Raw genomic sequence first — 26,379 nt, forward strand, 5'->3', positions numbered from 1 at the left:
TCACTTTTTGTGGAATGGGGAGCAGCGATCACGCGTATACCTTTCATTGTTTCGAATATATGTGGTGTACGGTGTGCGATACCTCCACATCGAATGGCTGAAATTGTATCTAGTGCCTTCAGCTTTTGGGAAGTTACAAGTGCAAGTAAGTGTTTGGAATGGAAATAAAATCGCATCAAACTGTAGTCGGGTAGTCCCTATCGATGTAGTGCCTTTGTTTGGGATACTCACCATTTGGTTAGACAGAAATGGTGACAGACAGTAGACACAGGAGCAATAACAATGTCTACTGTGAATGTCAATAAAGTCTGGTACACTTTTTGGGGGGACAGAACCAGTGCGCAATGTAAGCAAATTTTACTCCCCACTACAATGGCTAACAAGGGAGTTGGATGCACTGCAATATCTATTACTGATCGAATACGTAGAGTATGGCGGAAATTGGGACGCCAAACGTAGAAACTAATTAGCAGCCCAATATCAATATTTTTCGCTGAAAAAGTTGGGTTACTTGATATCGCAAGCGTGATCGCATTTATTCCAAATTGTTAAAAAAAAAATAGTTTGCTTGAGAACCACTGTATCTTCCTCTTTTTTGGCTTAACGATCCCTAAGGTCACGCCAGCGCATTTCTGACTTACTAGACTTGTTTTACTACATACACGGATAGTCAGGCTACGGAGGAATACGGTCTGGATGGGATTTGATTCCCGATCCGGTCGTGTTGCAACCTGTGCCGTTTAACGCATACACCATTGGGCCGCCCTTTGAGAACCACTGTATCTAAGGATGAAATTTAACTTTCTTCAAGAAGTTTTTCCTTTCTCAAATAAAACATCACCAAAAGTGTATATAGTCTTAGAAACGTAAAAAAAAGTCAATTCCTATCACCGATCTAGAGTGGCATAAAAAATTGTAAAGTATATAAGTGAACAACACTGCACAAGTTTGTTGATTTCTCTCCTGTCAAAAATCATAAAAGTTTATACAAAAGATGAGAAGATATATTCGAACTCGACCCAGCAAAAAAAAAAAAACATACGACACTTAATGACCATTTCATGCCACAGTCATTACACCGTATTACACGGTGCAAAAACCTCTTTACAAAGTGCAAGAAAACGGACGCACAGATAGCGCGCGGATGAAGCGAAAGTTATACGACATTTTTATCTCCTTGTAAAACTTCCAATGAAGCGTTCTTTAACAAAAAAAAAAACCAGAACTGCAAAAAGATGTCTCAAAAAAAAAGGAACTCCGTTCAGAAACAGTTTTTCTACGCTCTTCTCACTTTCCATTTCCGACCTTGGTCGTTTTGGGGGGAGGATTTTTTATTTCTTCTCGCACCGGTTTATGAGTTATGGTTATATCCCCGGGATCAATCTGCCATTCGACTATTTCTACCCATCAATATGTGCTTTATACTTCGTAGCAAATTGATACTAACCTTCTACGGGTTTGTTGCTGCTGCCCGTTCGATAGGGTGATGTCGAAACGAATCTCTCCCGCATTGCTGTTCTGTCAAGCGTGTATTGTGGTAGCGATGTGTGGCACGCTGTGACATCATACCATTCCATCACTCAACAAATACTTAGGGAAGACCATTTTGGTTGATTTTATTATTATTATTTGCTTGCTCGCGCTGCTTTAGCGGCTTAATATGGGTCGGTAGTATGGTAGTATGCCGTTCCCCTCTTTAGTGCTGGCTCAAGAAAAGAAAAAGTAAAAAGAGCACAGAAAACGAAGAATACAATAAAGAAAAGGGGAGAAAAAACAAATACGAGGGTGAACAAAAAAAAACAGGAAAAGGTAAAAAGGACATAATGTGATTATTTTATGGCATATCCGTTTTCTTATGGTTTGGGGTTTTTTGCGTTCTTGCACACACACACACACACACACACACACACACACACACACACACACACACACACACACACACATTTTTTTATGCGCCTTTAAGCTAGTAACTTCAAAACAGCAAAAAGCCAAGAAGCAGGAAGTTGTAGAATGAGTTAGCGTAAGGAAAGAAAAAGATTCCCGTACGGCGGGGTGCAGATGATGATGGTAGCAATAAAAAGTTAATACGATCTCTCTATATATTTATTTTTTGTGCTCAAGAAGCTCTCCAGTAAAAGGATGAAATGTGTGTGTGTGTGTGCTTGAACTATGTTAACGGAAGCATAAAAACACGGTGGATAAAAGTGGCGGTAGAAGGTGGCCCGAAAACCATCAAACGTTGGGCGAGACAATAATGTCGACTTTTTGGCCTTCCTTCCCTTTTTTTTGGGGGGTGTAAAATCCGATGTGGAATAAGGCGGGGGGAGGTTTCTCCGTTTCTTTTTCACTGCTTATGTTCGATGGCCAGCTTCGGTTCTTCTGCTGTGCGCCGATTTGCGCTAACATTGGTAACCGTTTTTCCGCCACTTTCCGCGGTTCGGAGGGTTTCCTTTTTCTTTTACGTTAGATTTTTTTCTTTTTATTTTCGTCCATTCCACATAACCCATAACAGCTTTGAAAGGGACATATTGTCGTCAAACTCCCGACCCGGAGTTCGTTATTGTGTGCAAACTGACCATAAAAAATGGCAAATAAAATGTGTCAAACTGGCGCTTCGATGCTTGTTAGCGGTGGCGGTGTGTTCCTTTTGCTGTTTTGTGTTTTTTGCGGTTTTTATGCTGTTTGTTTTTATTATTGTAAGGTGTGACGTTGATTTTTTAACAGTAATAGAGCAAAAGAATGAAGAAAAACGTATGAAGAAATGGTGTTTTTGTTTGTTTAAAAAATGACAGTTTACTTCAAATTCTTAGTAAGCTTGTTGACAGATGTTTGACATTTCACTGTTTGTTTAGTGTTTTTGTTTTTATTTACAATTGAAGAAGAGAGATTATTGTTTTTTTTTAGTATTTCATTAAGTAATTGCACTCTTTCTTCTTTATTTATTCTTTTTTTCTGTTTTCCCCTTTTTTCATTTTTGTTTTCATAATAAAAAAAAATCATCACAATAAAAATGGAGATTATTATGAATCTTTTGGTCTCCTCGGCATGCTTTTGCAATCGTCTTGGGAGGGTGGGGAGGTGCTGTGGTAGGAGGGATTCTCATTTCCTAGTTATATTCGACGTTTAATTTTTTCACCACCACCCCCAATCATACCAACCCTGTGTCGGAGCTTTTGGCGGTCATTGCACAGATTACTTTTTTATTGCCTTACAATCGGCTTCGGGTTTCCTGAAGGGTGGGTGGTGAATCGCTCTGAGACGTCGCGAATATGCGAAGAAAAATCATATTCAAACGAAAACATAGAAAAAAAAGGATCATAAGAGGGAAATCTCACCCTCCGCCTTCTGTTTTCTCTTTCATCCTTTCCCTTCCTCCACACTTCCCTCCTCGTTTCTTCTCGAGCACTCTTGCCCGTAAACCACTAGATTGCACAAGCACATCTTCAATCTTTTTCGAAACCTTTTGTACAACGGTGCAAGAAAGATGCTGCTTTCTCAACAAGACACACAAAAAAACGAAGGGATCGTACAAAGTCCTTCCCACTAGGGGCGAGTCCTTTACTCATACCCGATTCATAGGGGGGGGTTTTTTATTGCTGTAGCAAGATTGAGAAAAGAAATGCAAAACAATACCCAAAAAAAAACGAAAGCGGAAGAAAAAAAAACACCGCAAATCACTAGTACGATATTTCGTACCCATCGTGTAACTTTCCAGCGTTGGAAAGTGGTTTGGAAGTGAAATCCTTTTTCCCTTTTTTTTAAAGCTATCTTTTCTCAACCACTTTTTTCTCGCTTCACTTTTCTTTTGTGTCCGGCGATGTCTGTGTGTGTGTGTGCAGTGGTGACTTTCCCTTTGCACTGTTCGATGCGAAGAACCGTTCGGGAACTGAGACGAAATTCACCAAGAATAAAATGTAAAAGAAAAAAGGGCGAAAGAATAATAATAATATAAGAACAGAAGTGTCTGAAAAACAGATTGCGATTTGGCGACTTGAGAGAAGGAAGTCCTTTTCCTGGTGTTTTGCCTCGGTTCCATATTTTTTCTCCTTCAGGAGTCGACATCTTTATTTATGTTCGTTTTCTCTCTATCTCTCTCTCTCTCTCTCTCTCTTTCTCTCTCTCTCTTTTTATTTGGATGGTTTATGTTTAGTCTCCAACAAGCAGCTGTCCTGTATGTTTTTTTTTGTTGGTTGACGTGTGTGTGTGTGTGTGTGCGCCAATATGGGCCAACAGCAGCTGGGTGTGTTGGAAAAATGTTAGTATAGTGATCATGTTGTTAAATCACTCGAGGGGCAAATCTACTCACGCTATAATGCGATAAATATCAGCAGATTTAGCGCGCTCCCACCCCGCAGTTATAGCGGGAAGTGTCGTCGACCCGCTTGCGGAAAAACCAAATAAATAAACGACAGTGGAATGAGAAGAAGAGAGAGGAAGAGGAAAGATGGGAAAGAACATGTTGGGATGCTGGAGAAAAAGAGCGACAAGACAAATTCCACTCCCACACACACATTCCTTCGCCTTCTCTAAATTTTTTGTACCGTGTTGTGACGCGACGCCCTTTTTTCCGGTTTTCCATCCACATATGCGTGTGTGTGTTTTGTTGCTGATTGTTGATGTTGTTTGTAAAACTGTTATCGTTTGTTTGGTTTGATGGTTTGCATTTTCCACCAATCCATCTCTCCCTCCCTGCAGTTTTACTTATTGTTATTATTATCTTGACATTTTGTTGAGAGGTGATTTTATTATTTGGCAATGGGTGGCGGCATCAGCAACGGTTAGGCGTGATATAATCACGGTGTGATAACATCTTTATTTGTTTGTTCGTACGGTTTTGTTGGATTTGTTTTGTGTGCGGTCAAAACTCTGAACGGCATGATTGCGCAACAAACGGTAATGGAAGGATTTTCGTCTTTATTTGTTAAATGCTAAATTGTGACATTTGAACATTTTTTTTATTGAAAACATATTATTTAAGATTATTTTTAAATTTGGTTGAAAATACGGTTTTGAATTGTATTATGAACAATCATTTAATCACTTGAATTAATTTTTTTTGGCTCAATTTGACTTTTTGTTTGCAGAGGGCTCGTTGTATACAACCTACAATTGATCCCACCATTAGTTAAAGAACAGATCATGATGCCAAAACACTAGCGTTGTGTCAGAATGAATCGTTTAATAAAAGTCACTCATATACATCTCTTGTAAAAAGTCATGGGAACCATGAGTCGACTCTTAAAACATTAATAAATCTCTAAAGAATCATGAATCACGGAAATTGAATGAATCTTTAGTGATTCATGAATCTCTGAATATGAATGAAGCTTCAAAAAGCCGGATGAATGACACTAAATCTCTTTTATGAATATTAATGTGCCTTTTTTATGATTTATAAATCTCTAAATATGACGTTAGATAAAGATGTAAAGATTAACTATATTTTACATTAGCTACTCTCACCAAAAAACGCGAATAAAGGCACATATTATGTGGAAAAAAACAATTAATAACGAAGCACAAACGATGTGCGTGTTTTTGGTTGTTGGTTTGTTTGCTGTTAATTGACCGTTTCGCGCAAAAGAACGTTCATTTCGACAGAAATCTGTCAGCGAAAGCTCGGCTTTTGGGCGCGAGTTAAATGCCTGCCTTTACAACATCATCAGCACCCGTGTGTCGGTGGAGCGATGTGCCGTTTTTTATTTAGCGTTTCAATTTTCGTTACCCTCTACCATGCCGAGTTCGTCTGTAATTTTATTGTTGTTGTTTGATTTTGTTTGGTTTTTTTAGTGACATTTTCATTGAAGTTTCTCATTAGCGCCTAACTGTGGGGAGGTGTGGGGCAGGCTCGTTGAAAGTAATGCGCGTTCTTCTGCCGTCGGTTGCGCGAATATCTTTTTAGCACTTTTAGCACGGTGTTTGAAATTTATTGACTATTTGTTTTGTTGTGTGCGCGCCTTGCTTATTGTTTTATTTGTTATTTATTTATTCATTTTTGCCGTTTTGCTTTTGGTGGTATCTACTCGCATTTCATCGCGCACTCGGTTAGTCGCGCACAGTAACTTATGCAGACATTTGTTTGTTTATATGTTTCGTCTTTTTGTTTCAACGGCGAAATTAATGCAGATGGTTGCGGCTTGTGGTCGTACGGTTCATATTATTTCCCTGTCTCGGTTTGGCTACTTTACGACATGTTGCTGGGGGTTTATCTTGTTCGAACAACATTCCAGCGGCGGAGAGAGCTATTAGTTTGGGGGAGGATGTGCTGCCAAATATAATGACATGGTGTATTTTTAATCCAATTCGAAACTCGTGCATGTGCCGCCTTCGACTGAAGTGGATTTAATTTTGCAATCTTTTTCTGCATTATCTGTGTGTAGTTTTGCGGATGGTTCCGTACAATAAAACGTGAACAATCTTGCTTGCTTTATTAGTATAAGATGATGGATGTTGTACTAATTTCATATACTTATCTGTTGATACAATTGAATGAAATATTCATGAATTGTTTGTATTTACTCTCTTGTCATTTACAGGTAAGCAACTGGTGTGAAGATGTGACTCTACATGTGCGAGAAAGAAAGCTCCCCAGACAAAAGGTAACAAAATTATCAACATTTTGACATTTGACATTTGACAGATGTTATGCGTTTGACAGATGTCATTGATAATGAAGATGAGTGAGTGATACTTAGCTCACATCATTGGTCACCTTTTAATAAGCAATAATTAAAACTGAGTCTCATGAACTGTTCTTGCTTATATTAAGGTACGACAATCTGACATTTGATAAGTCGCAGTCGATCTCATACTTCACTATATTACTATAGTGGAGCGCCGATTATGCGGGTACCTTTTATCCGGCTGTCCCATTATCCGTGCAGCGCGGAAATGACAGTTCCAAAGGCGAATTGACATGTGTAACTGCAAACCGGTTATGGCAAGAAATAAAAATCTCAATAGGAAATGATACAATTGACAATTCGACCAAATAGAGCAGATTTATTTTTGCAAAGTGTAACTAAGAATATTATCATTTCGCTTTTGAAAAAATCCATTTATTACACACTAAACAGTAATATTTCTCAACAAAAAGAGTTTTGCCTATTATCCGTGATATTCGCTTATCCGGCAGGGGCTGAGTCCCGGTGAGCACGGATAATCGACGTTCCACTGTATCTGAAAGAGGATGACAACGAATTCAACTTGCGCAATATAAACCTGAAGAACAGAAATCCGTACTATACCTAGTTGGTAGGCGACTCTACTATTGGGGTCTTACAGATATCCCACCCGGACATAAATACATCACCCTAGCACCATCGAAACCGCAACCTTACAACCTTTACCTATACATAAGATGCAATTTCTTCCCCCTCGTATTGATCTTAGGCCACTGAGCTCGCAACCTTCACCTTCGATCTTTAACCACGCTTTCTTTCGTCTCCGTTCACGAATTCCAGATGGGTAATATTGGAGTCAATAAATTCATGTCCATTAATATCTTTACTGCAGTTTTCCAATTTCCGCACTTCCTCCGTCTCCGATGGTGTCGATGGTGCATTCTGTGAAGAACCGTGTGCGGAGGAAAGGCAATTTTTGTGAAGCACAGTAGTTGGGCAGGTTTCGCTTGTGCTTGGCGTTTTTTTTTACAATCAATTCGTTTTGTTACCACGACTTCCCCCCAAAAACATCACGAGATCCAACATTATACAGTGTGTATATGTTTTACCCTACCTGTGATCCTTCGTTTTCCTTCGGCATTTATGGTGGACTCGAAGCAGCGTTGTATCGTAAAAGGTTGATAAACAATTAATTCCCGTATAAATTATACTATCCGCCGATCAGACGCAGTCGGAACAAACACTCGGCAGGATGGCTCTTTTGGATGCAGAAAGCGTGGGTTTCTGTTTCTTTTTCTTTCCCCTCCCCATCCCATCTCATCTCGTTTCGGTCGGTTCGACGTTGTGTCCCGATGGTGGAACAGACTGGGGCGCAGTGATTGGGGTTGAAAAATGTTGATCGCACGCGCGTTCCAGCCTGCGTTCGATTAATGCTTCTTTGGAACAGACTTCGTCCCCTCCCTCCCCCTCACTTCTACCTCCGACTTGTAGCCCACTATGTCTATAAAATAAGGCAAGAAAAAAAAGGAAGAAGCACCCAGCACGATATCGACCCTTGTGTGTGCTACCTTTCGTGTGCTACGGGATGTGGGCCTCCTGCAAATCTTGCACAACATGCCGCGCATATACACGCCTACGGTCTGTTGGTATTCTTTGGTTCGATTTTTTTTTCTTTTAAACAATTTCCTCAGAGGGAGAGATAGCTTACAGATACAAACACAAAAGTCACCGGGAAAAAAACGAGTGTCATCGTGCAAAAATCGAAATAAAAGGTACACGCGTTTCCCTTTTTTTTGCTTCCCTGCTCTGCTTCATGCACATCGCTCCCAAGGGCTGTTCATTGGATTCGTCTCCAGGCGTGAAAAGACACCGCGACTGGGACCCGGGGGTGCACTTGGTTCGCGCATGTTGTGCACTATTTATTTGGCTATCCGGAAGGTGAATCTCGGTAGCTACCATAACTATAGAAAACGCGACCAATCCAGAAACGGCGAGAAATGCTGCACAAACTGTGCATTTCAATTGGTGTCCTTCTCCACTGTTTGCCCCGGTTGGTTGGCCCGGTCTCTGACCTCACCAGTCGGATGTCAAAAACCTGCTGCTGGCTGGACTTAAAACAAGCGAGACCGAAGAAACGCAAGCTTTAACTCTTTTCCAGTTTAAAGGCGAAAGGGGACGGGGACCTCAGGGGGTAGTGGACCATAAAAGGAAGGGAAAGAAAGAAGCTGTGCATAAAAAAAAGACATTTTTGCAGAAGACAAATGTCGTCTGAGCGGCAAGCGTAACAGGGAGCCTGTTGAAGATAATTCGCTCTCGATAATGGTGTTTAAAAAATTTGGGTTGCTAATGATCCCGAATATTCGGAGCTCTCAAGTGCGGTCTCCGCCGCGGCTCAAGTAGGTGTGCTTTGTGGTTTTTATTATGATATTGTTATTAATTTTCTAAACTGCTGCTACCTTTATCGTTCGCTCTGTCGCGTCTCAACTCTTCTGCAAAAATCGTTTAACATTTATTGAGGTTAATGTTTTGCGGGAGATGACTTGAAATCCCATGCCCGGTTTCATGTTGCGATTGATGTAGGGAAACATGCTCCACACGCGAATATCTGTTGTCTGCGGCACTGTGTATATATGTGAGAGAGGAAACCCGCTGATGGGCATTGGAAGGGAAGGTACAAAAGCAAGGCAAGCAGATTACTTCCTGTTGTACCGTTACCGGACCATCAACGACACCATTATCACCTTTGAAGGTATGCTACACCATTTTGCTGCTTGAGTGAGGCACGGGTCGTCCAGCACAATCATGCGAGGGACGCGTCCCATTAGGTTAGGTCCGTGCGGGTGTGCAGTAGCTGCAAGGAGTACGGCCCGATTTGGAGACGGGATCGATGCGCGCCTACCGCTGCGCGCTTAAAATTGGTGCGTGCAGAATGTTCCGAGACGTCATGACGTGCAATCCGATACCGATGCGTTCCGAAAATGGGTGTACTGCGCGCTTGGGCGATGACTAAAAATGGGAGCAGATCTAGTAGGAGTAGCGGAATGGGATTGGGAGCAACCAACGGCGATAAAGATCACTGTGGAGAACTGGTTTGTGGAGCAGTTGGTAAAATGGCGATGGTACCCTTGTGTCCATAGCAGTGTTAGTTCACTCCAGTAGTAGAAGCATGAGTTTTGAACAAGTTCTAAAAATTAAATTATTCAAGATTTCTGAGAGTTGTCTAAAATGCTTCTATTTAAGAGATCCAGAAATTATTCCTTCGACGTATAAGTGATCTTCAAGTTAGTATTGATGTAGGAATTTATGCACTTGAACTTCATTGTATTGTACAGTTTTCTTACGATGTTGTGAACCACCTTCCCAACGACACAACAGGAGTCTTCCTTGATGAAAACGTGTTTTACGATAGAAATCGTTCGTGTAAGGCATGGAAGAAGAGGGAGGAGAAAGCGTCCACCGACGTGCAAGCCAACTCCAGCGTATAACACCAACGAGATTTTCCTTTTTTTCTGGTTTCATTTTATGCTTGGCGTGTCTCGTGCCGCATAACCAGGTAGGAAGAAAACCGGTGCATTATATGGAAATACATGATTGGAGCTTGGGCGAAAAAAAACTGCCCACTGTTCTGGAGGAAATGAAGAATTTCTGCAGTTGTTTATGTGAGCTGCGCTACTGTTTGTTGCTTTTCTAGCCAGAGGGGCTCTTGTAAACCCATTTGAGTTTATAATCTTTGTAGTGATCTTACGAGCGTCTCGAACATCAGCAGAGTGAATCCTAATGAGAGACTTGCCGTTCGAGTGTGTAATTCGACGATACTATCACTGTTGTCTGCTGCAGATGAGAGCCTGTTGTGGAATGCGCAGTAGTGACAGAACCAGATTTATGACGTATCGCATGCACAACCGCTCCGGCAATATCTGTCCAGTTTATGTGTGTGTGTGTGTGTGTGTTTTGCTTAGTCCGGTGTTCTGTGACTACCGGATCATAGCCACGGGTTTCTCAGTTATCTCGGAAGGTGCAAATTACATCACCCAGACACACAGCAGCCGTCATTACAGCGAAAGGGAAGCAGCACAATTTAATTATTAAACGGGCGGTGGTCTCGGACGTGCCGTGTGCGCGCGGTACTGGCATCTCCGAACTTGAGCGATACCTAAGATCTCAATTTACGATCCGTGGGGGATTACTTCACGCAATTGGTATAATTTAGCTTTTGAGCGATTAACACGCTCTCGGCCGAACCGAATGGCGGCAGAGGTCGTGCACAGATTATACGGTCCCTCGTGTGCCGGTCGTGATGGAATTTATGACCATTTGCCCTATTTCCCTCCCAGTGCGTATCCTCTTGCGATGTGTAGGGGTTGGGGGCTGCGTTCACGCAGTCTCGGTCAAAAATTAATGACCGTTTATATGTTAAGAAGGGGAGCTATTAAACAGTGCCTTAAAGCTTAGTAGATTGTCCCATTAAAAGTGCGTCGCGGTGCGTGTTTATGTGCGAGATCAACTGCTGCTGCGTTGCTGCTAAGAACTTGATATTGAATATGCACATATTCATCGAACATCTAGTGGATTAAGAAATAATAAAGCAGCATTATAAACAAAGCAAGTACGTAGAATTTTAGAGTAAAGCCTTCATTCTGGAGCTCTCAGATATTCGCGATTGGAGGGTAACGCTTGCGGACCCAATCCTCGAAACTGTTCTACCTTGATTGCAAGGGCATTCCAACACTAATCTGCCCCTAATGCGTAGCCATAAAGTATCCTTAGCCGGAGCTGGTTATACCCGAACGTTATAATAAATGGCGAAAGATGGTGTCTACTCATTTGCAACTGCAACACCCGTACGACGGGCAATACACAAGAAGAAGTAGCAGCAACAGCAGCAGGAAAAGAAAGAAGAAAAAAAAAACAATCACCCCTGCACAACCTAAAGGATGGCAATCTGTCCGTCGAGAGGTGACGGTAGTATGTGGTTAGCTAATTTGTTGCTCACGCCTATGTTTAACAAACTCACTACACATCAGCAAGCACGGCTACAAATCACCCTGGTCGCGCGCGTTCCAAACCAACCAAAGCGAATGGGAAGGTGACTGGACCCCGGGAGCGCCACACTGTCTCACCAGTCCCTTCCAACCCGTTCAATTTTCCATCCCTCAGCAAACTCAACCGTGAGTCGGTTCGAGCACGAGCTCTCTGACAGATGACAGTTTTAATTATGAGCAACCAGAGCCAGTTTGTTTGGCTCCTCTGTCTCTCTGTGTCTGTCCGCGCACTGTTCGGCGCTGGTCCGCAGGAAGGTTGAGGTTTCGGTGGTGTCGCTAGCGGCTGTTGGGACAAGATTTGTAGCCGACGACAACGACCACCACCAACACCTCCAATCATACATCATCCCCAGACAGTGAACGTGTATTCTTGTGCCGTTGCGTTAACTTTTCTTGCCATTTTACGCTTACCGGTTTTTCCGCCGCTTCTTCATCGACCTGCAGGGCTGCATGTGTTGACATGTATGTGCTGCCGGCACTCGCCACCACCAATCGGCTAACAATGCGATTTGACACGCGGATGAGTGTGGAAGTGCATTTGGAAAGATTGGTGTACAAGCCAGTTAAAAGCGTGTTAGGGAAGTTTGAAATAATGATTTGCTTAATGATACGTTTGTGGTGACAAGCGGCTGTTTTATTTTCTGTTTCTTGTTTTGTTTTTGTGTGTTTTTTTTCGTTGTCTGCTTTGTTGGTATAACGTTTGATGTTTACAGAATAGATGAGTGATGACTAAACTATTTGTGCTTTATGCCTACGGATGTGTGGGTACGTGTGTGTGACAAACGAATTATGAAGTTAATAACGTTTAAACAATATGTGGTGATATTTGCAGTGTGTTTACAGATCCAAAGAATCGTGTTCTTCTATTTTAAAACTGAACAGGTGATTTCTGTTTCAACACGTACCTGTTGGTATCCATATTAGACGGAATCACGGGTAAATGTTACACGCGCCGAGCTAAGTTAAATGGTTAACAAATGCTCAAATGTGTGACAGTTGCACTGTTTTAATCTTCGTTAAAATCATTCAAACTTGCGATTGTGAGCTACATTCTTTCCAACAGCAGATGAAGACTACGGGCTATGGGAACGCCTATAACACTGCTCAATTTCTACAGGTCATTCAGGTCGAGCGAATGATAGAGAACATTAAAAGGACAGCAAAACCAAAACTTGCACACATTCTCCGAATTCTCCGAGTGTTTCATACACTGCGCATTCCACGAGAGAACTACAACGGCAAGTAAGAGGAAATTACAAATTAGCCTGATTCGTCCTTGGACTCAAAAGATCAGGATTTTGCTTTGGTCTGAGATTAATAATTTGTCAAAAAGTTTCAGTTATTTAAGAATCTTTTTTTTACATAAAAAAGAGTTTAACCTAAACTTAATATCCGGGAGTTAAATCCGGATTAATCCGGAGTAATTGCTTCGGAGTATACTAAGGTTTTTATACGGTGGAGTCCGAGTGGATTCATCAATCCACTCCGGTGTTCCCATCACTATTCGGCATTGAACCACTTGGTCTCGGTGGCAGAGCTAGTCCGGTATCGGTATCGCCCGCGGGGGCAGAACCGGCACCGCCTGTCCCATCACTTGCAACGGCAGCACCAAGCCTACCACCACCTTATACGTCAACACCACTGCAGGTAAGCTGCGACCATGGTTGCAGTGGTACAGTGACATTCTTCACTGGGTGTTTTGGCGATTGCCTTCTGGGTTATGGGTCTTGGAAGATTGGCAGTGTTTGGTTACTTCGCTCTTTGTGTTTTTTCGGCAAATAGACCAATATTTGTATTGTGGACATCGTCACGATATCTCTTGTATGCTAGTTCTTCATTAAAAACTTGACGCGAGGTTTCGTGAGCATAGGACTTACATTACTGTAAATATAGACACTAGCTTAGACACTTGAACAGTGTAGTAACTCTATAAGCTCTATCCAATCTTCGGCAGGTATCGAATGGACCATTGGGTACGCATTTGACACCGATTGGTGGTGGCCACCAAGCAGCAGCGTCCCCACAGCAGCAACAGCAACATCAAGGATCGCAACAGCAGCCACCACAGCCGTCCGCATCGCCGCAGACGGCCGGTATAAGCAATAAGCCGCTGTTGCCGACCGCTTCCGCCAAGATTCCGGCCGCCGGTGTCCTGCTGCTCAGCACAACGGCGGCCGCCACCTCCGTTACGACAGCAATATCAACCTCCCAGAAGCAACAGACGCCGCTGGTAAGCAGCTCACCGCAATCTCCGGCCCAGTCGCTGGCGGTTTCATCTCCGGCGGGTAGCATTCAGGCACCGTCAACACCGCTGCAATCTCAGCCACCTTTGTCACCCCAGCAGCAGCAATCGCAGCAGCAACAGCAACCGGGGCAGCATCCAGCGACGTCCACCTCCAACGCTAGTGGTTCGTTGAAATCAGTATTTCTTGGTGTCACCGCGGGACCGAATGGGGGCGCTGGTAACACCGCCAATACGCTTATGTCGCCGTCAGCCGGTCAGACGGCTAGCAATTTATCGAATAGCTTAGGTTCGGGCGGCCCAGGTCCCGTGGCCACCAACAGTCATCATCTGAGCGGTAGTTTGGCAGGTGTCGTCGGTCCGAACGCCGGTGTTGTCGGCAGTAGTGCGAGCAGTAACGGCAGTGCGGCACCTTCCTCACTGCCCCTCTCGGTACCGCACACACCACCAGCCGCCACACCTGCCACCGCTGCCGGGCAAAGTGGGGCGGTGCATCCCACGCTCGATAGTACTACCGTCGCCACCTCGTCATCCTCCTCTTCCTCCATCGCCTCCTCTGCTTCCCTGTCGTCCACGTCTGTGGTAGCGGCGGCTGCCGCTGTTGCGGCAGCATCGACGGGTGGTTTACGCACCAACAGCCCAGCAGTGCCCGGTGGCGGTACCGTGGTGCCATCGCTGTCAGCGACAGCCGGCCCTAACACTGCCTCCCTGCTGAACGGCAATCATGCGGCAGCTGTCGTTGCGGCAGCCGCCGCCGCCGCTGCCCATCCATCGATGATGATGGCGAATGGGCTCGGCAGTTTGCCACCGGCCTATCGGGCCTATCCGGGCTACCCAATCTACTCGCCGTACGGTAGCTTTCAGCACAATCCCTACCTGCCACCGTCGGTCACCTCGCCAAATCTGTCACCCCGGTTACATCCGGCTCTCACACCCATGCCGCCCCACACGCTCATGGGTCTCGGGCTGATGGATGCCCGGTTGCAGCCGCCATTAGGTGCGGGACCGACCAGTAATGGTCCCACCGGTGCCGGTCGACCGACCGATCGTGACCCATCGCCACTGATAGCGGCCGCCCAGCAACAGCAACAGGCAGCGGCAGCAGTAGCCGCCGCAGCAGCGGCAGCAGCAGCCGCCCAGCAGAAGGTGCGCCCGATCACACCGAACGCTAACTCCAGCTCGAGCAACAGTTCGTCCTCGTCATCGTCCTCCTCTTCCGCCTCGTCCGCGGCCGGTAGCAGTACGTCTTCCGTAACGCTCGTCTCGAGTACGGCACCGTCGGCCGGCGGTGTTGGAACACTACATCCGGCGGCGAATACGACCGATACTTCGCATTCCTCCCAACCTTCGCACCGGGACGTTGTCGGGTCACACTCGGTGCATGTACCACCGCACCCCGGCATGCATCTCGGTGGTGGTCCACCACCACCCGGTAGTGGGAGTGGACCACCTCCACCACCTCCACATCATCATCTACTGCCACCAACACATCCAGGCGCTGGTGGTCCGGGCATATCTCCACTGCTCGTTGGCCACCATCATCATCCGCTGGTGGTGGGTGGACCACCACCACCACCCCCGGGTCTTATTCCTCCCGGTGGTCCTCCTTCTCATCTGCACGGCAGTAGTAGTGGTGGTGGTGGTGTTGGCGGGCCAGACAGTATTAGTGGGCATCCGCAACCACCCTCTTCCAGCAGTAACAACAACGGTGGCAGCAACAGCAACAGCAGTAGTAGCAGTAGTAGCAGTGGAAACATTATCGTCTCTTCGCGTCCTCACTCGCCTCGGGGCCATAGTCCGAACAGGGAAAGAGATAGCTATAGGTAAGTTACTGCAAAGTCATCTCCCTTAAACTTTCCCAACCTAATATACATGGCTCTTTCTCTTTCTCTTTTCTGCAGTAGTAACGTAAGTAGTTTATCGCGCTCAACGCCCGGTTCCACAATACCTGCGTACAGTGGCGGTGGACCTGCTGTAAGCGCTTCGCCAGTGCTGCCAGCATTCGGTACCGGTTCTGGGCCCCATTCGGTTGCCCTAGGCGTACCGTCGGTGGCCATATCGGTCGTCTCTTCTAGTCTCACTTATCCTAAAACTACGCTGACGATCGGAGGCAGCATCATGTCTTCCGCCTCCAACTCCTCCATCTCCTCCACTACCGCGTCCACGACGGTACCGTCGACGGGCGGTGGTGCGGGTGGACCTGGTGTGCCACCGGGGTGGCCACCGGGTGTAGCCGCCCCCGGGCAACCCACCGTCGTATCGATAGCATCCCACTCGAACTCACCCGCGGCCTCATCCGGTGTACATAACAGTTCGTCCTCGTCTTCCTCGTCTACGGTCGGGTCTCATCACCACCATCACCATCATCTGCAGCAGCAGCAGCAGCAACAACACCACCATCACGCACGTCCAACACCTCCACCACCGTCAGCGAGCGATCGTGCCGGTTCAACGTCCACCTCGATTGCGGTCTCATCTCCGTCAACGTTTCCGGCGGCACCACTGTTCGCTACACCGATTCCACCACCGACCAGCGTTGCCCTAGCCAGTCCGGCAGGGGCTGGGTTGTCGGTAGCGAGTGCCGTCACCGTCTCATCCGCAGCAGGTGCTGCCGGACCACCACCACAACCAGCACCACCACCCGCCACACATCCACATCCATTTTCGGCTGAATCTCTCTTCTCCACAAAAGGTACAAATGGAACATTCTTATGATTTGTGTTGTAAAAGTGTCATTCTTCAATTACTTACCCTGTTACATATCTGTACCTTATGCAGCATCCGACCAGGCTGATATGTTACGGCGTGAGCTAGACAACCGGTTTCTAGACCGTAGTGGATTAACGGCGGTACCGCCTGGGCCGCCGTACCTACGGCAGGAGCTACATCATCATCAACACCAGCACACTCACCTGCATCAACACCAGCATCAACCGATGCTTCCCGGTGCGGCCGGCGGTGCACCCACACTCTTTCCGCCACCTCTCTTCAAGGACGTGCCTAAAATCGGTGCTGTCGATTCGCCCTTCTACCGTACGGGGATAGGGATGCCGGCCTATCCGGGATATCCGCCAGGTTTGCTGCATCCAGGATTGAGCGGACCGACACAGTTTGTGCCACCGAGTCATCTACAATCGTTCGTGCCGAAGGTACGTAGCTGTTTGGAGCGTCCCATTTCGAACGCATCACGACAGAACAGGGGTCCACCTGTACAACCATTTCCATCCGTTTGATCATTTTTCATTGCTTACTTTCCTTTTTGGTGTAATGTTTAAGAACGTTAAAGTACGGCTGTTTATTTGTTTTCTTCATACTAACTCCATCAATTGGCTTCTAAGGTTATATCATTGTGTACTTACACGACACGTTATATGTGCCCATCCAATTTCTATCATATCTTATACCTTCAAGTGGATGCATTACAAATTATGGACTAATTTGGGATAGCGAAAAAGCCAAAGCAGTTAGTTAAGTGCCTAAGATAGGCAATAGTTTATTTAAAGATTTTGTTTGTGACTGTTGTAAACTGAAACCATGGTTTCTTTGTGTAGAACTTCTCGATAAAGTCATCAATTTCTGCACTTGTGTACAGTAAATCTACAGGTGAGACTTGAACGCATTACTTTTCATCGTTCGTCAGAAAGAGCTTCTTTTAGAAACTTTTTGTGTGGGAAATTTAAAGTTCTCCAGGCTGTCAAGACCATCTGTCCAGACCAGTGTCCTTCTTCACATTTTGATGATCGTGCTATTCTTCAGAAAGCTTATAAACGACGGTTGGACTTTATCTAGCAAACACGGCGTGCTTCACTATTATGCAATTTGATTATTCAAAGGAGGGGATGTGCCCGGTCTGTGTCTGTGACTGTTTTCAGAATCATTGTTCAAAAACAAATGATAATCAAATTTTGTTTGTACGCAACACAGTCTTTGCGGTTTCAATACCAAACGGCAGGTATAATCGTATATAAAGTCACCATTAAAATTAGTCCATGCTTTACTAAATGTACACGTTAGTATACGTCACCACTCCCGTTATTCTTAGTAGCTAGATTTTTTCAATTTGTTTTCCCCCAATTTTCTCATTTCGCCATACGCTTTTACTCATATACGGCTTTTTCTTTTCACGTCGTGTACCAATTTCCGTTACATCATCATCTACCACAATAAAAAAAACCCTCATCCACCAACACTGTTCATAACCAGCAGCAACAGACGCCACCGGTCGACCCGAACAAAAAGGTAAGATCACCATTTATCACCAACATTATCATCATCAGCATCCTTAACATTGCCATTGTACGCATCTTTTACAAAAAAACGCAAACCTTTGTTACAATCTTCAATCGTATCCTTTGAGGGTTTACGACACCTGCAACATCTAATGTGTAATTCCAATATGAGGTGTAGAACTAGTAGTGAATTTGTTAGCTAATGATATCCTCTCCCATTATTTTATCTTCCCCTTTTTAGAAAACTGGAAAGTGGAACGCAATGCATGTGCGTATTGCATGGGAAATTTATCACCATCAGGCAAAACAGAACCCGGATAAGGCGGCCTCCATTAAGACGGCTTCGGAGATGTTGCGGCCACCGTCGCACATGTATCCACCGTCGGCGGCCGCTGCTGCTGCAGCAGGGCTCGTACGTCCGCACGATCTGCCGTCATCCACCTTCCCACCAGGAGGCCTTCCCGGGCGACCGGGTCCATACGAGTCAACACCGTTGCCGCCCAGCTTCATGAGCTCCCCGGCTAGTCACATAGGTATGTGTCACATCCTGGTACGTGATGTTCAACTGTTCACTGACCGTTTTGTTTTGCATTTGCAGGTGTTTCACCATTTGGGCGGTATGCCTCACCGTACGGTGGTTCACCATTCAGCGGCCTATCACCCTTCTCGCGGGACATACCGATGGGAACGCAAATCCCGGGCTCGCTACACGATCCGTGGCGCAAGTGAGTCCGACTCGACAATACGAAACGGGAAGATATACAGTTTGCATGTTCGGAAATCTTTCATTTGTTTTTTCATTTCAATTAAGCGAAGAAGTTCGCAGCGATATCCGGGTTTTCACGCATTATACTATTATATGTATTGTTTTTCGAGCTTCTGGGTGTATACCTTCCCTGCAATTGTTCTTGTAGTATGGAAACTAATTGAGTGTTTTTTTTTGTTGTTTGGTATGTTTTAGTGCACTACCACGTAGCGTTAGTAGCTTTCCTCCTGGACCGCAACCCGGAGCGGGTGGATCGTGGCCACCGATAAAGCAAGACCCGGGTTTAGCGGCCGAAACCGCACGCCGTGAGGCAGAGGAGCGCGAACGGCAACGGGAGCGTGAGGAGCGGGAACGCGAACGGCAACGACGGGAACGGGAGGAGCGTGAAAAGCAACGCGAACGCGAACGAGAAGAGAAACTCCGCAAGGAACAGCAGGAGCGAGAGCGGGAGCGCGAACGTGAGCGGGAACGGGAACGTAAGGAGAAGGAGCGGCGTGATATGGAACGACGGGAGATGGAACGTGAGCGGATGTTGCACCAGCAGCAACGGGAAACGAAGGCGGCGGCGGCGGCGGCCGCTCTTGCCATCAACCGTGACCGTTCGCCGCTCCGGAACGGAACCGAACTGGACATCCGGATCAAGGAGGAGCCCCGAAAGGACGATGAGTTGCTGTTGCGTAGTCATGCGGCCGCGGCAGCAGCAGCAGCTGCCAGCGATCCACGCTATCATCCGTCGATGATGCCGCACCATTATATGGCCGGCCGGCATCCGGCTGCCCACATGCTACCCGGCGGTCATCTGTCTCGCTCGATGCTGCCCCCGTCGATGGGGCTACCGACGCATTTCCCACCCCACGGATCCTGGGGACCGGATCCGTTCCGGGACTATCGGCTCGACCCGTTGCACCATTCACTGCGCTACAACCCGCTCATGGATGCGTACCGGGCAGAGGAAGCAAAGGCGTCTCTGCTGTATGCCGCCCAAACGGCGGTGCACTTCCGGGGCAAGGAACCGAGCCCGGTCCCACCACCACAGCAACCACCTCAACAACAGCAACCACCACCACCACAATCGCACCATCGTCTACCACCCGGTAGCGGTGGCGGTACTGGAGGAAGTGGGGGAGGAGGAGGAGGTCCACCCATAGGACATCCGCCTGGGTCCGGTACGCCCGGTGCGACCGGTGGACCACCCGGTTCCCTAAAGGCACACGGTTCCTCCACACCCACCAACGGACCAGGTGTAATGGGTGGTACGCCCGGTGGTGGTGGTGGAGGAGGACCACCACCGTCCTCTGCCGGTTTACCACCGACGTCCGTATCTACGGCACTGCCCGCATCGATCGATATGCACAAAAAGGAAGACACCTGCCAATCCCGATGATAGTCGGTGGGCGGCGGCTCGTTGGTGGCAGTCGGTGTCGGCAACGGTGGCCCCCATCCCTCAGCCGTAACGACGCCATTGATTGTGATCGTGGATGATGACTAGTTGCAGAAACGTGAAAGCAGCATGCCGTACGATTAACGTGGATAGGTCAACCCGAAAAGGGAAGCAGACTGTGAGTGGCTTCCAACTTCCTGCAATACAACGTAACACAGTCCCCCTACAACTGACGAGCAATAGTGCAAGCAACCGAAACGCGTGAAGAAATCGAGATAGGAAAGGAAAGAAAGAGAGAGCGAGAGAGAGAGAAATAGTGTGAGAGAGAAAGAGAGAGCTCAAGCATAATAGCAATCTTGCAATTACTTTCAAAGTTTTTGTTTTGATTTTGGTGATCTGAAAGCCCAATTTCTCTGCCCTAAACTAGGATCTATCTACTTAGTTTTCCAATTTGAACCCTGGGACCATACGCTCTAAACGTACCACCCTTTTCCCTGAAAACTACACAATAGAGAGAGCCTCTCCAGAAGTAGTAGACAACGTAATAATGAGATGTATCAAAACCGAACCGGAACGAAACACTGCTGCTGTTGCAAAAGAGCCGGGGACTAGAAAGACTGACCCGAGAGGAACGCGAAGGCGCCACTACGCGGGAGATTATCAGCAATAACGAGCAGAATGAATACAGCAAACTGATCAGAGCACCTGCGAAAGGAGAATGGTTTGAACATAGAAAGAAGCGAAGAAGAGGAAAAAAAACAAACACACAAATAGACAGCTTTCGCTGTTGGCTTTAGTGCGTCTCGTAGTTGTTTTTTTTAAATATTATTTTGGACTAATAGACATCTTACTATTCATCAATTCATGTACCACTAAAAGGGTTCGAAACAGCACAGCCAATTCTGCCGTAATAATGACAAAGAACTTGGAAAGCTTTCTTTGCTTTATAGCAAACAAACAAAACAAAAAAACACGGTATGCAAGTGGATAAACAAACACCGGCGAGAACGACGAATGCGCACAAACAAATAGGTTTTACAGAACGGGCAAAACGTGTTTCGTTTTGTCAATCCGGCATCTTGATTAGTTAATTTTATTATACCGTAATTGTAAATAAGCCACACAGGGCAATCGTTCAATCGGTCTATATCTGGATGTGCTAAATATGTTGCTCCAAAAAGTGAGGAAAACTTTGATTAGTAAATCATTAAACGCAGCAGAAATCGGAAATTTCAGGTCGGAACAAAAAAAAGGGACACAGCACAAGCAGGCCTTGTGTCCATGTCACTCTTTTCTTCTCTCCTGTTCTTCTAAACTCCGTTCATCCATTTTCCTTCTCCGACTCCTTGTTTTCCGTGATCATTTCTCTCCTCATCCACAGCACCACATTCCAAAGTATGCCAAAAAGAAAAACCGCACACACATACACATAAAAAATGGGAGGAAAAGCAAACCTGCAATATAATACACAGGCACGCAGGCCCAGGCAATTGAAATCAAAACGAATTCATATACACATACTCAACACAACTAGCTAAATGGACTGGCGGCTGCGGCCAGTCAGGTTAGGCCAAAACGGAAGCGAGGAAGGAAGATGTTTATTTTTTTGTTTACTTAAAAGGATACTCAAAACAAGGATAGTTAATTTGACGACATAGGATGTTTTTTTTTTCGTTCCTCCATCTCTCTCGTTGTTGTGTTGAACACGAACTTAATGCATTTATTATCGATCGAGACGGAGGATTGTTTTTGCATCTTAATTTTCTCGTCTATCATCTGGACTGACGCTGATCTGGTCTTGTTCGTGCTCTAGGTTTAATACCAGACTGCTATATCTATGCGAAAAAGAGAAAGAGAGAGCTATGGTTGTACAACGACACGTTAATGTACGTGCTTCGGTCATTATCCTACGGGGGAAGAGTGAAGACCACTTGATGGGTGCCACTAAGGCGCAGGACCAGTCCCGGTTGGCATAGCCGAATCGTGGACTGATTTTTCTGGTATATACATTAGTCACCACATCAGTTTAGTAGAGGCAAATGTGAAGCCCCTCGCATGGTCTAGCATGGGTCATGTTTGGCATTAAGCAAATTGTTTTGCTTTAAAGGCAATCGGTTAGGTTGGGGTTTTTTTAGAACCTTAGCGTAAATCAAGGGAAATTCATCAAGCGCGAAACCTAATACTGTGTAGACCGATTAGAAAAAGGGGATCTAAAACCAATATACACACAGATAGAGAGAGAGAGAGAGAAAACCCCCCCGGTGTAGAAGAATATGAAAGATAGCTTCTAACAAAAGCGATAAGAAAGCTTCTCACAAGGTAGCTACATTATACATTATGCATAAGTAGATTATGCGGAAAAGTGTGAACCAATTGCCCTTAAGATGGCGCATTTCGAGAGAGTTTGGGAAACGGGAAAGGGCGCGAGAAGGAGGAGGGAGAAGTGGGGAGGGGGGGGGATGGTAATTATCGGTGGCCGTGCATAGAGTTAGCTTAATTTAATTATATTTCGTTTTAAATATAATTAAATATTATTTATTCGATAGTCAGTTTTTTTAAATTGTATAAACAAAACACAAACGCAAGGTAAATAGTTTTGCCTATAAACGTCGTGGAGCGCTCAAAACGCGAAACAATTTATAAGTAATACAACAGCGCTGAGATTAAGGATGCGAATGTGCTGAAAGCGTGTCGAGCAGGAGTATGTATAAGAAAGCTCTACATACGTAATCGAAGACGAGTCGAAGTAAAATTGATCTTTTCTCTTTTTAGTTTTCTTTTTTTTTTTTGTTCTTTTTGGGAAGTGTTACTAGCGCGTTAGCGCGGGAGGGTTGGGATTAGTGAAGCGAGGGAAAAAGGGATGGGATAAGCAGCATAAGGCTGCGGAAGCCCTTAGAGAATTGGAAATCTCCGACAGGTTTCGCTTCTAGAGATATTTGCGTAGTTGAGTTTATACGGAATGATGGATGAGATGTAGTAGTGTGACACGAAGCGGAAGTGCTCAATCACAACCACACACAGATACACAAAAACAGATACACTATTTTAAAATTGCAAAAACAATTAAAGTAAAAGCAGTTAACAAGACGAAAACATACACAAAAACAAAACATGTCTCTTACACCGGAAGGTAATAGAAGAAACAAAGTCAAAACACTCACTCACACACATAAATTAAAGAAGAAAAGAAAAACACAAAACAAAATCCAAACACACAGTACAGAACACACATTTTACATAAAAATAAAATAAAAGAAACAAAGTATATTCGAATCATTGAGCATTAGTTTTGTTGAGTTTTTTTTTGTTCTTTTTTATGAAGTATATTTTTTTATTTACAGCGTAAACTTATTTATTTTATTTTATTTTATTATTAATTTTCTTTTATTATTTTATATTTTAGCTGTTCATCCAATATTCGTGTAGTTGAGTAGAGATGATTACCGGTTAAGGGCGGCGGATGGCAAAAAACAAGATGGCTGGGCTGTTTCTAATCCTGATTCCGTTCCATTCACTGGGTGCTCTGATTGAATGTTCAGCTCCGTACCGTGTATGTGCGTGTGTTAACCTTCTACGGCTTTCGGGTAAGGAAAATGCGAGGATATCCCTGTCCGGGCAATATAGAGCAATAACGTGATAAAGTGAGGCAATAAGACGAAATCCGCTGAAAGATTGTAGTAGTGTAGTAAACACATTCACGCGGGCGCGTCATTACACCTCGCCAAACAAAAAAAAAACGGGGAAAGAACAAGCGACGAACCGGAGCAAATGTTACTAAGCAATTGTCGGATCCTTACTCTACCAAGTAGAAAGGTTTTAGGGTACGAGAATGCAGCGCGGTGGTGGAAAACTAATCAAAAAAACTACACATACAGAAAAGTAAAGTTTCAAACCCCCTTTACATGCAAGCAAAACAGAGAGACAAACCGTGATCGAATGCAAGCCACACACTGCTCTAGGGAGGGAAGAAAAACAGATGTGCAAAATTAGGACGCCTTGGTTTTATTGGCGCGCTTGCGAGGCCAAAACAGGAATGAGCAAGAGCACAACCCGGACTGAAACCCTGTATGTGTGTGTGGGTAGGTGGATAAATAGGTGTACCTATTTAAATTAGGAAAACGGTGCGACTAAGTGCAGCTAGCGAAATGAATGAACACAACAAAATAATACAGAGGAAACATTTAGCAAGCGTATATAAGCAAACAGAAGCGTTGAAAGAGGGAGCTGATGTGCGAAACACACAGCCAAGAGCAAAACGTATCGTAGAAAGAGCAAAACTAACGAGAAAAAAAACAAAAAGATTTAAAAAATACAGCGCAAAAACATATACCGTAGCATGTAGGACTTTATTAAAGTAGCAGGTGGTTTGGTGGTTTGAAGCGGGAACGGCACGTTGTGCGGCTGGATGAAGAATGAAACAGAAACACAAGCATTAATGTTAAGTAAGATTATTGCAAAACAGACAACAACAAGAAAAAAAATTAAAGCGTGGCGTGGGAAAAAATGAAAATGTAAAATAATGAATAATGAAACCAAACACACAACACGCGCATAGGAAGACCAAAGCGAAGCGATACTAGTAGTGGTAAAACAACAACTAGAAGATGAAGAAAAAACGTATAAAACACGCACACATGCGATATACGCGATTTCGATAAAAAGGAGAAAACAGTCGAACGAAGACGAAAAAGTAATTTAACAAATCTAGATTGTGACTATAAATGATATGAGAAAATTCCCCAGCAAAGAGGATTTATTTAAACCTCTTTTAAAGCAGAATAAAAGAAGGACGAGCAAGGCAGTTAAGACAAGCGGGGAAGATGATAAAGATTTAGAATCGGACAAGCCTGTGGCGGATAAGGAAGACAGAGAGTAATATATTAATGTGCTTTCGTTCTAAAAAGCGTTTAAGCGAGATCTGGAGACGATTTACGATTACAACCAAACAGAAAGGAGAGAAAAGAAAAAAAACACATCCCCTTAAACCACACCAATTTCCTCACAATCTCCTTTAAAGGCAAAAAAGTACATACTATTGTATAGTGGAAGAGAAGGCAAAAATGAGACGTAAAACACAGATCGCCACCTGGATAAATCAGGTGGCATACAGGCGATAAGAAAAGCTAAAATGTGGTAGAAAGTAAACAAACACACAACACACTGGCGCAAAAAATCACACACACGAATTAAGCAGTCGAATCTGTGTAGCGATTCGCAAAAAAAACGTTATTTAGAGCGATAAGAATAGAAAAGCGGTGTGATTAAATTAGAAAGAGATTAAAAACAAAAACACAGTGATGCAATTTCGCCATTTTCGTGCAAAAAAAAAGGAGGGCGACGAATGCAGCAAAATGAACAAACAAAATGAACAAACGAGGATCATCGTATTGAAGCAGTAGAAGAAGTTATTTTATACACAAACGCGTGCGTACACATGCCCACGTATTTAGCCATGATACATTGGAGTTTTTGGTGGTGTTTATTGCTTTAAACCCGGTCGAACAGTAGAGAAGGCAATAAATAAAGCCGCAGGATGGAAACGGCTTAACATTTTATACGGTCCAATAGAATCGAACGAGACACATGCAAATAAGAGATGAAAACAGTGAAGCATACAAGGTTAGCATACAAAATGTTTGCAACATATTGTTACATCATTTTTGGAGTAGTGACGAAAGTGTATTTGTGGCGTTTGTGTGCGCTCTGTGTGCACGCGCGTTTGTGTATGTGTGTAGGAAAACGAAAGTAAAAGAAAAACACACTACAATGGTGATGCGAAAGGATGGAAGAAACGTAAAACGGAAGCAGAGAAAAAAAGTAAGTAAAGTGGGGTGCAGGAAAGCAGAAGAAAATAAAATATTTGAAAAATTATCAAAAACGAACTTCTGGCTGCATTGATCAACATTTTATATTTACTGATGACCGTGAATACTGTACTGTTTTAATATGTTTGAATTTTTATGTATTATATATTGTTTCGAAATATTTATTCTCTTACTTTGTTATCTATTTATATAAAACTAACATAAACGATCATACCACGAGTTTGCGAGTGAGATAGTTATAATTTTTTATTCTTTTTTTTATTTAAAGCAT

At 44.6% G+C, this 26,379-nt stretch overlaps 1 protein-coding gene across 2 annotated transcripts in view; it reads left to right on the top strand.

The window, feature by feature from the left end:
* LOC125767943 (nascent polypeptide-associated complex subunit alpha, muscle-specific form) overlaps nucleotides 1-26,165 on the top strand; it is a 100,236-nt gene extending 74,071 nt beyond the window's left edge. The window contains exons 6-13 of one of the 2 annotated variants that reach the window (XM_049434946.1): nucleotides 6,537-6,599; nucleotides 13,620-15,730; nucleotides 15,809-16,599; nucleotides 16,686-17,056; nucleotides 18,114-18,146; nucleotides 18,378-18,669; nucleotides 18,735-18,861; nucleotides 19,098-26,165. In XM_049434946.1, coding sequence (XP_049290903.1) covers nucleotides 6,537-6,599; nucleotides 13,620-15,730; nucleotides 15,809-16,599; nucleotides 16,686-17,056; nucleotides 18,114-18,146; nucleotides 18,378-18,669; nucleotides 18,735-18,861; nucleotides 19,098-20,286 — 4,977 coding nt within the window. In that variant the 3' untranslated portion in view covers nucleotides 20,287-26,165. The remainder of the gene's footprint in view (nucleotides 1-6,536; nucleotides 6,600-13,619; nucleotides 15,731-15,808; nucleotides 16,600-16,685; nucleotides 17,057-18,113; nucleotides 18,147-18,377; nucleotides 18,670-18,734; nucleotides 18,862-19,097) is intronic. The other variant, XM_049434957.1, reaches the window with a different exon arrangement.
* Nucleotides 26,166-26,379: the final 214 nt, after the last annotated feature.

Source organism: Anopheles funestus, chromosome X (assembly GCF_943734845.2).
Source record: "Anopheles funestus chromosome X, idAnoFuneDA-416_04, whole genome shotgun sequence".
In the NCBI taxonomy this organism is placed as follows: Eukaryota; Metazoa; Arthropoda; class Insecta; order Diptera; family Culicidae; genus Anopheles; species Anopheles funestus.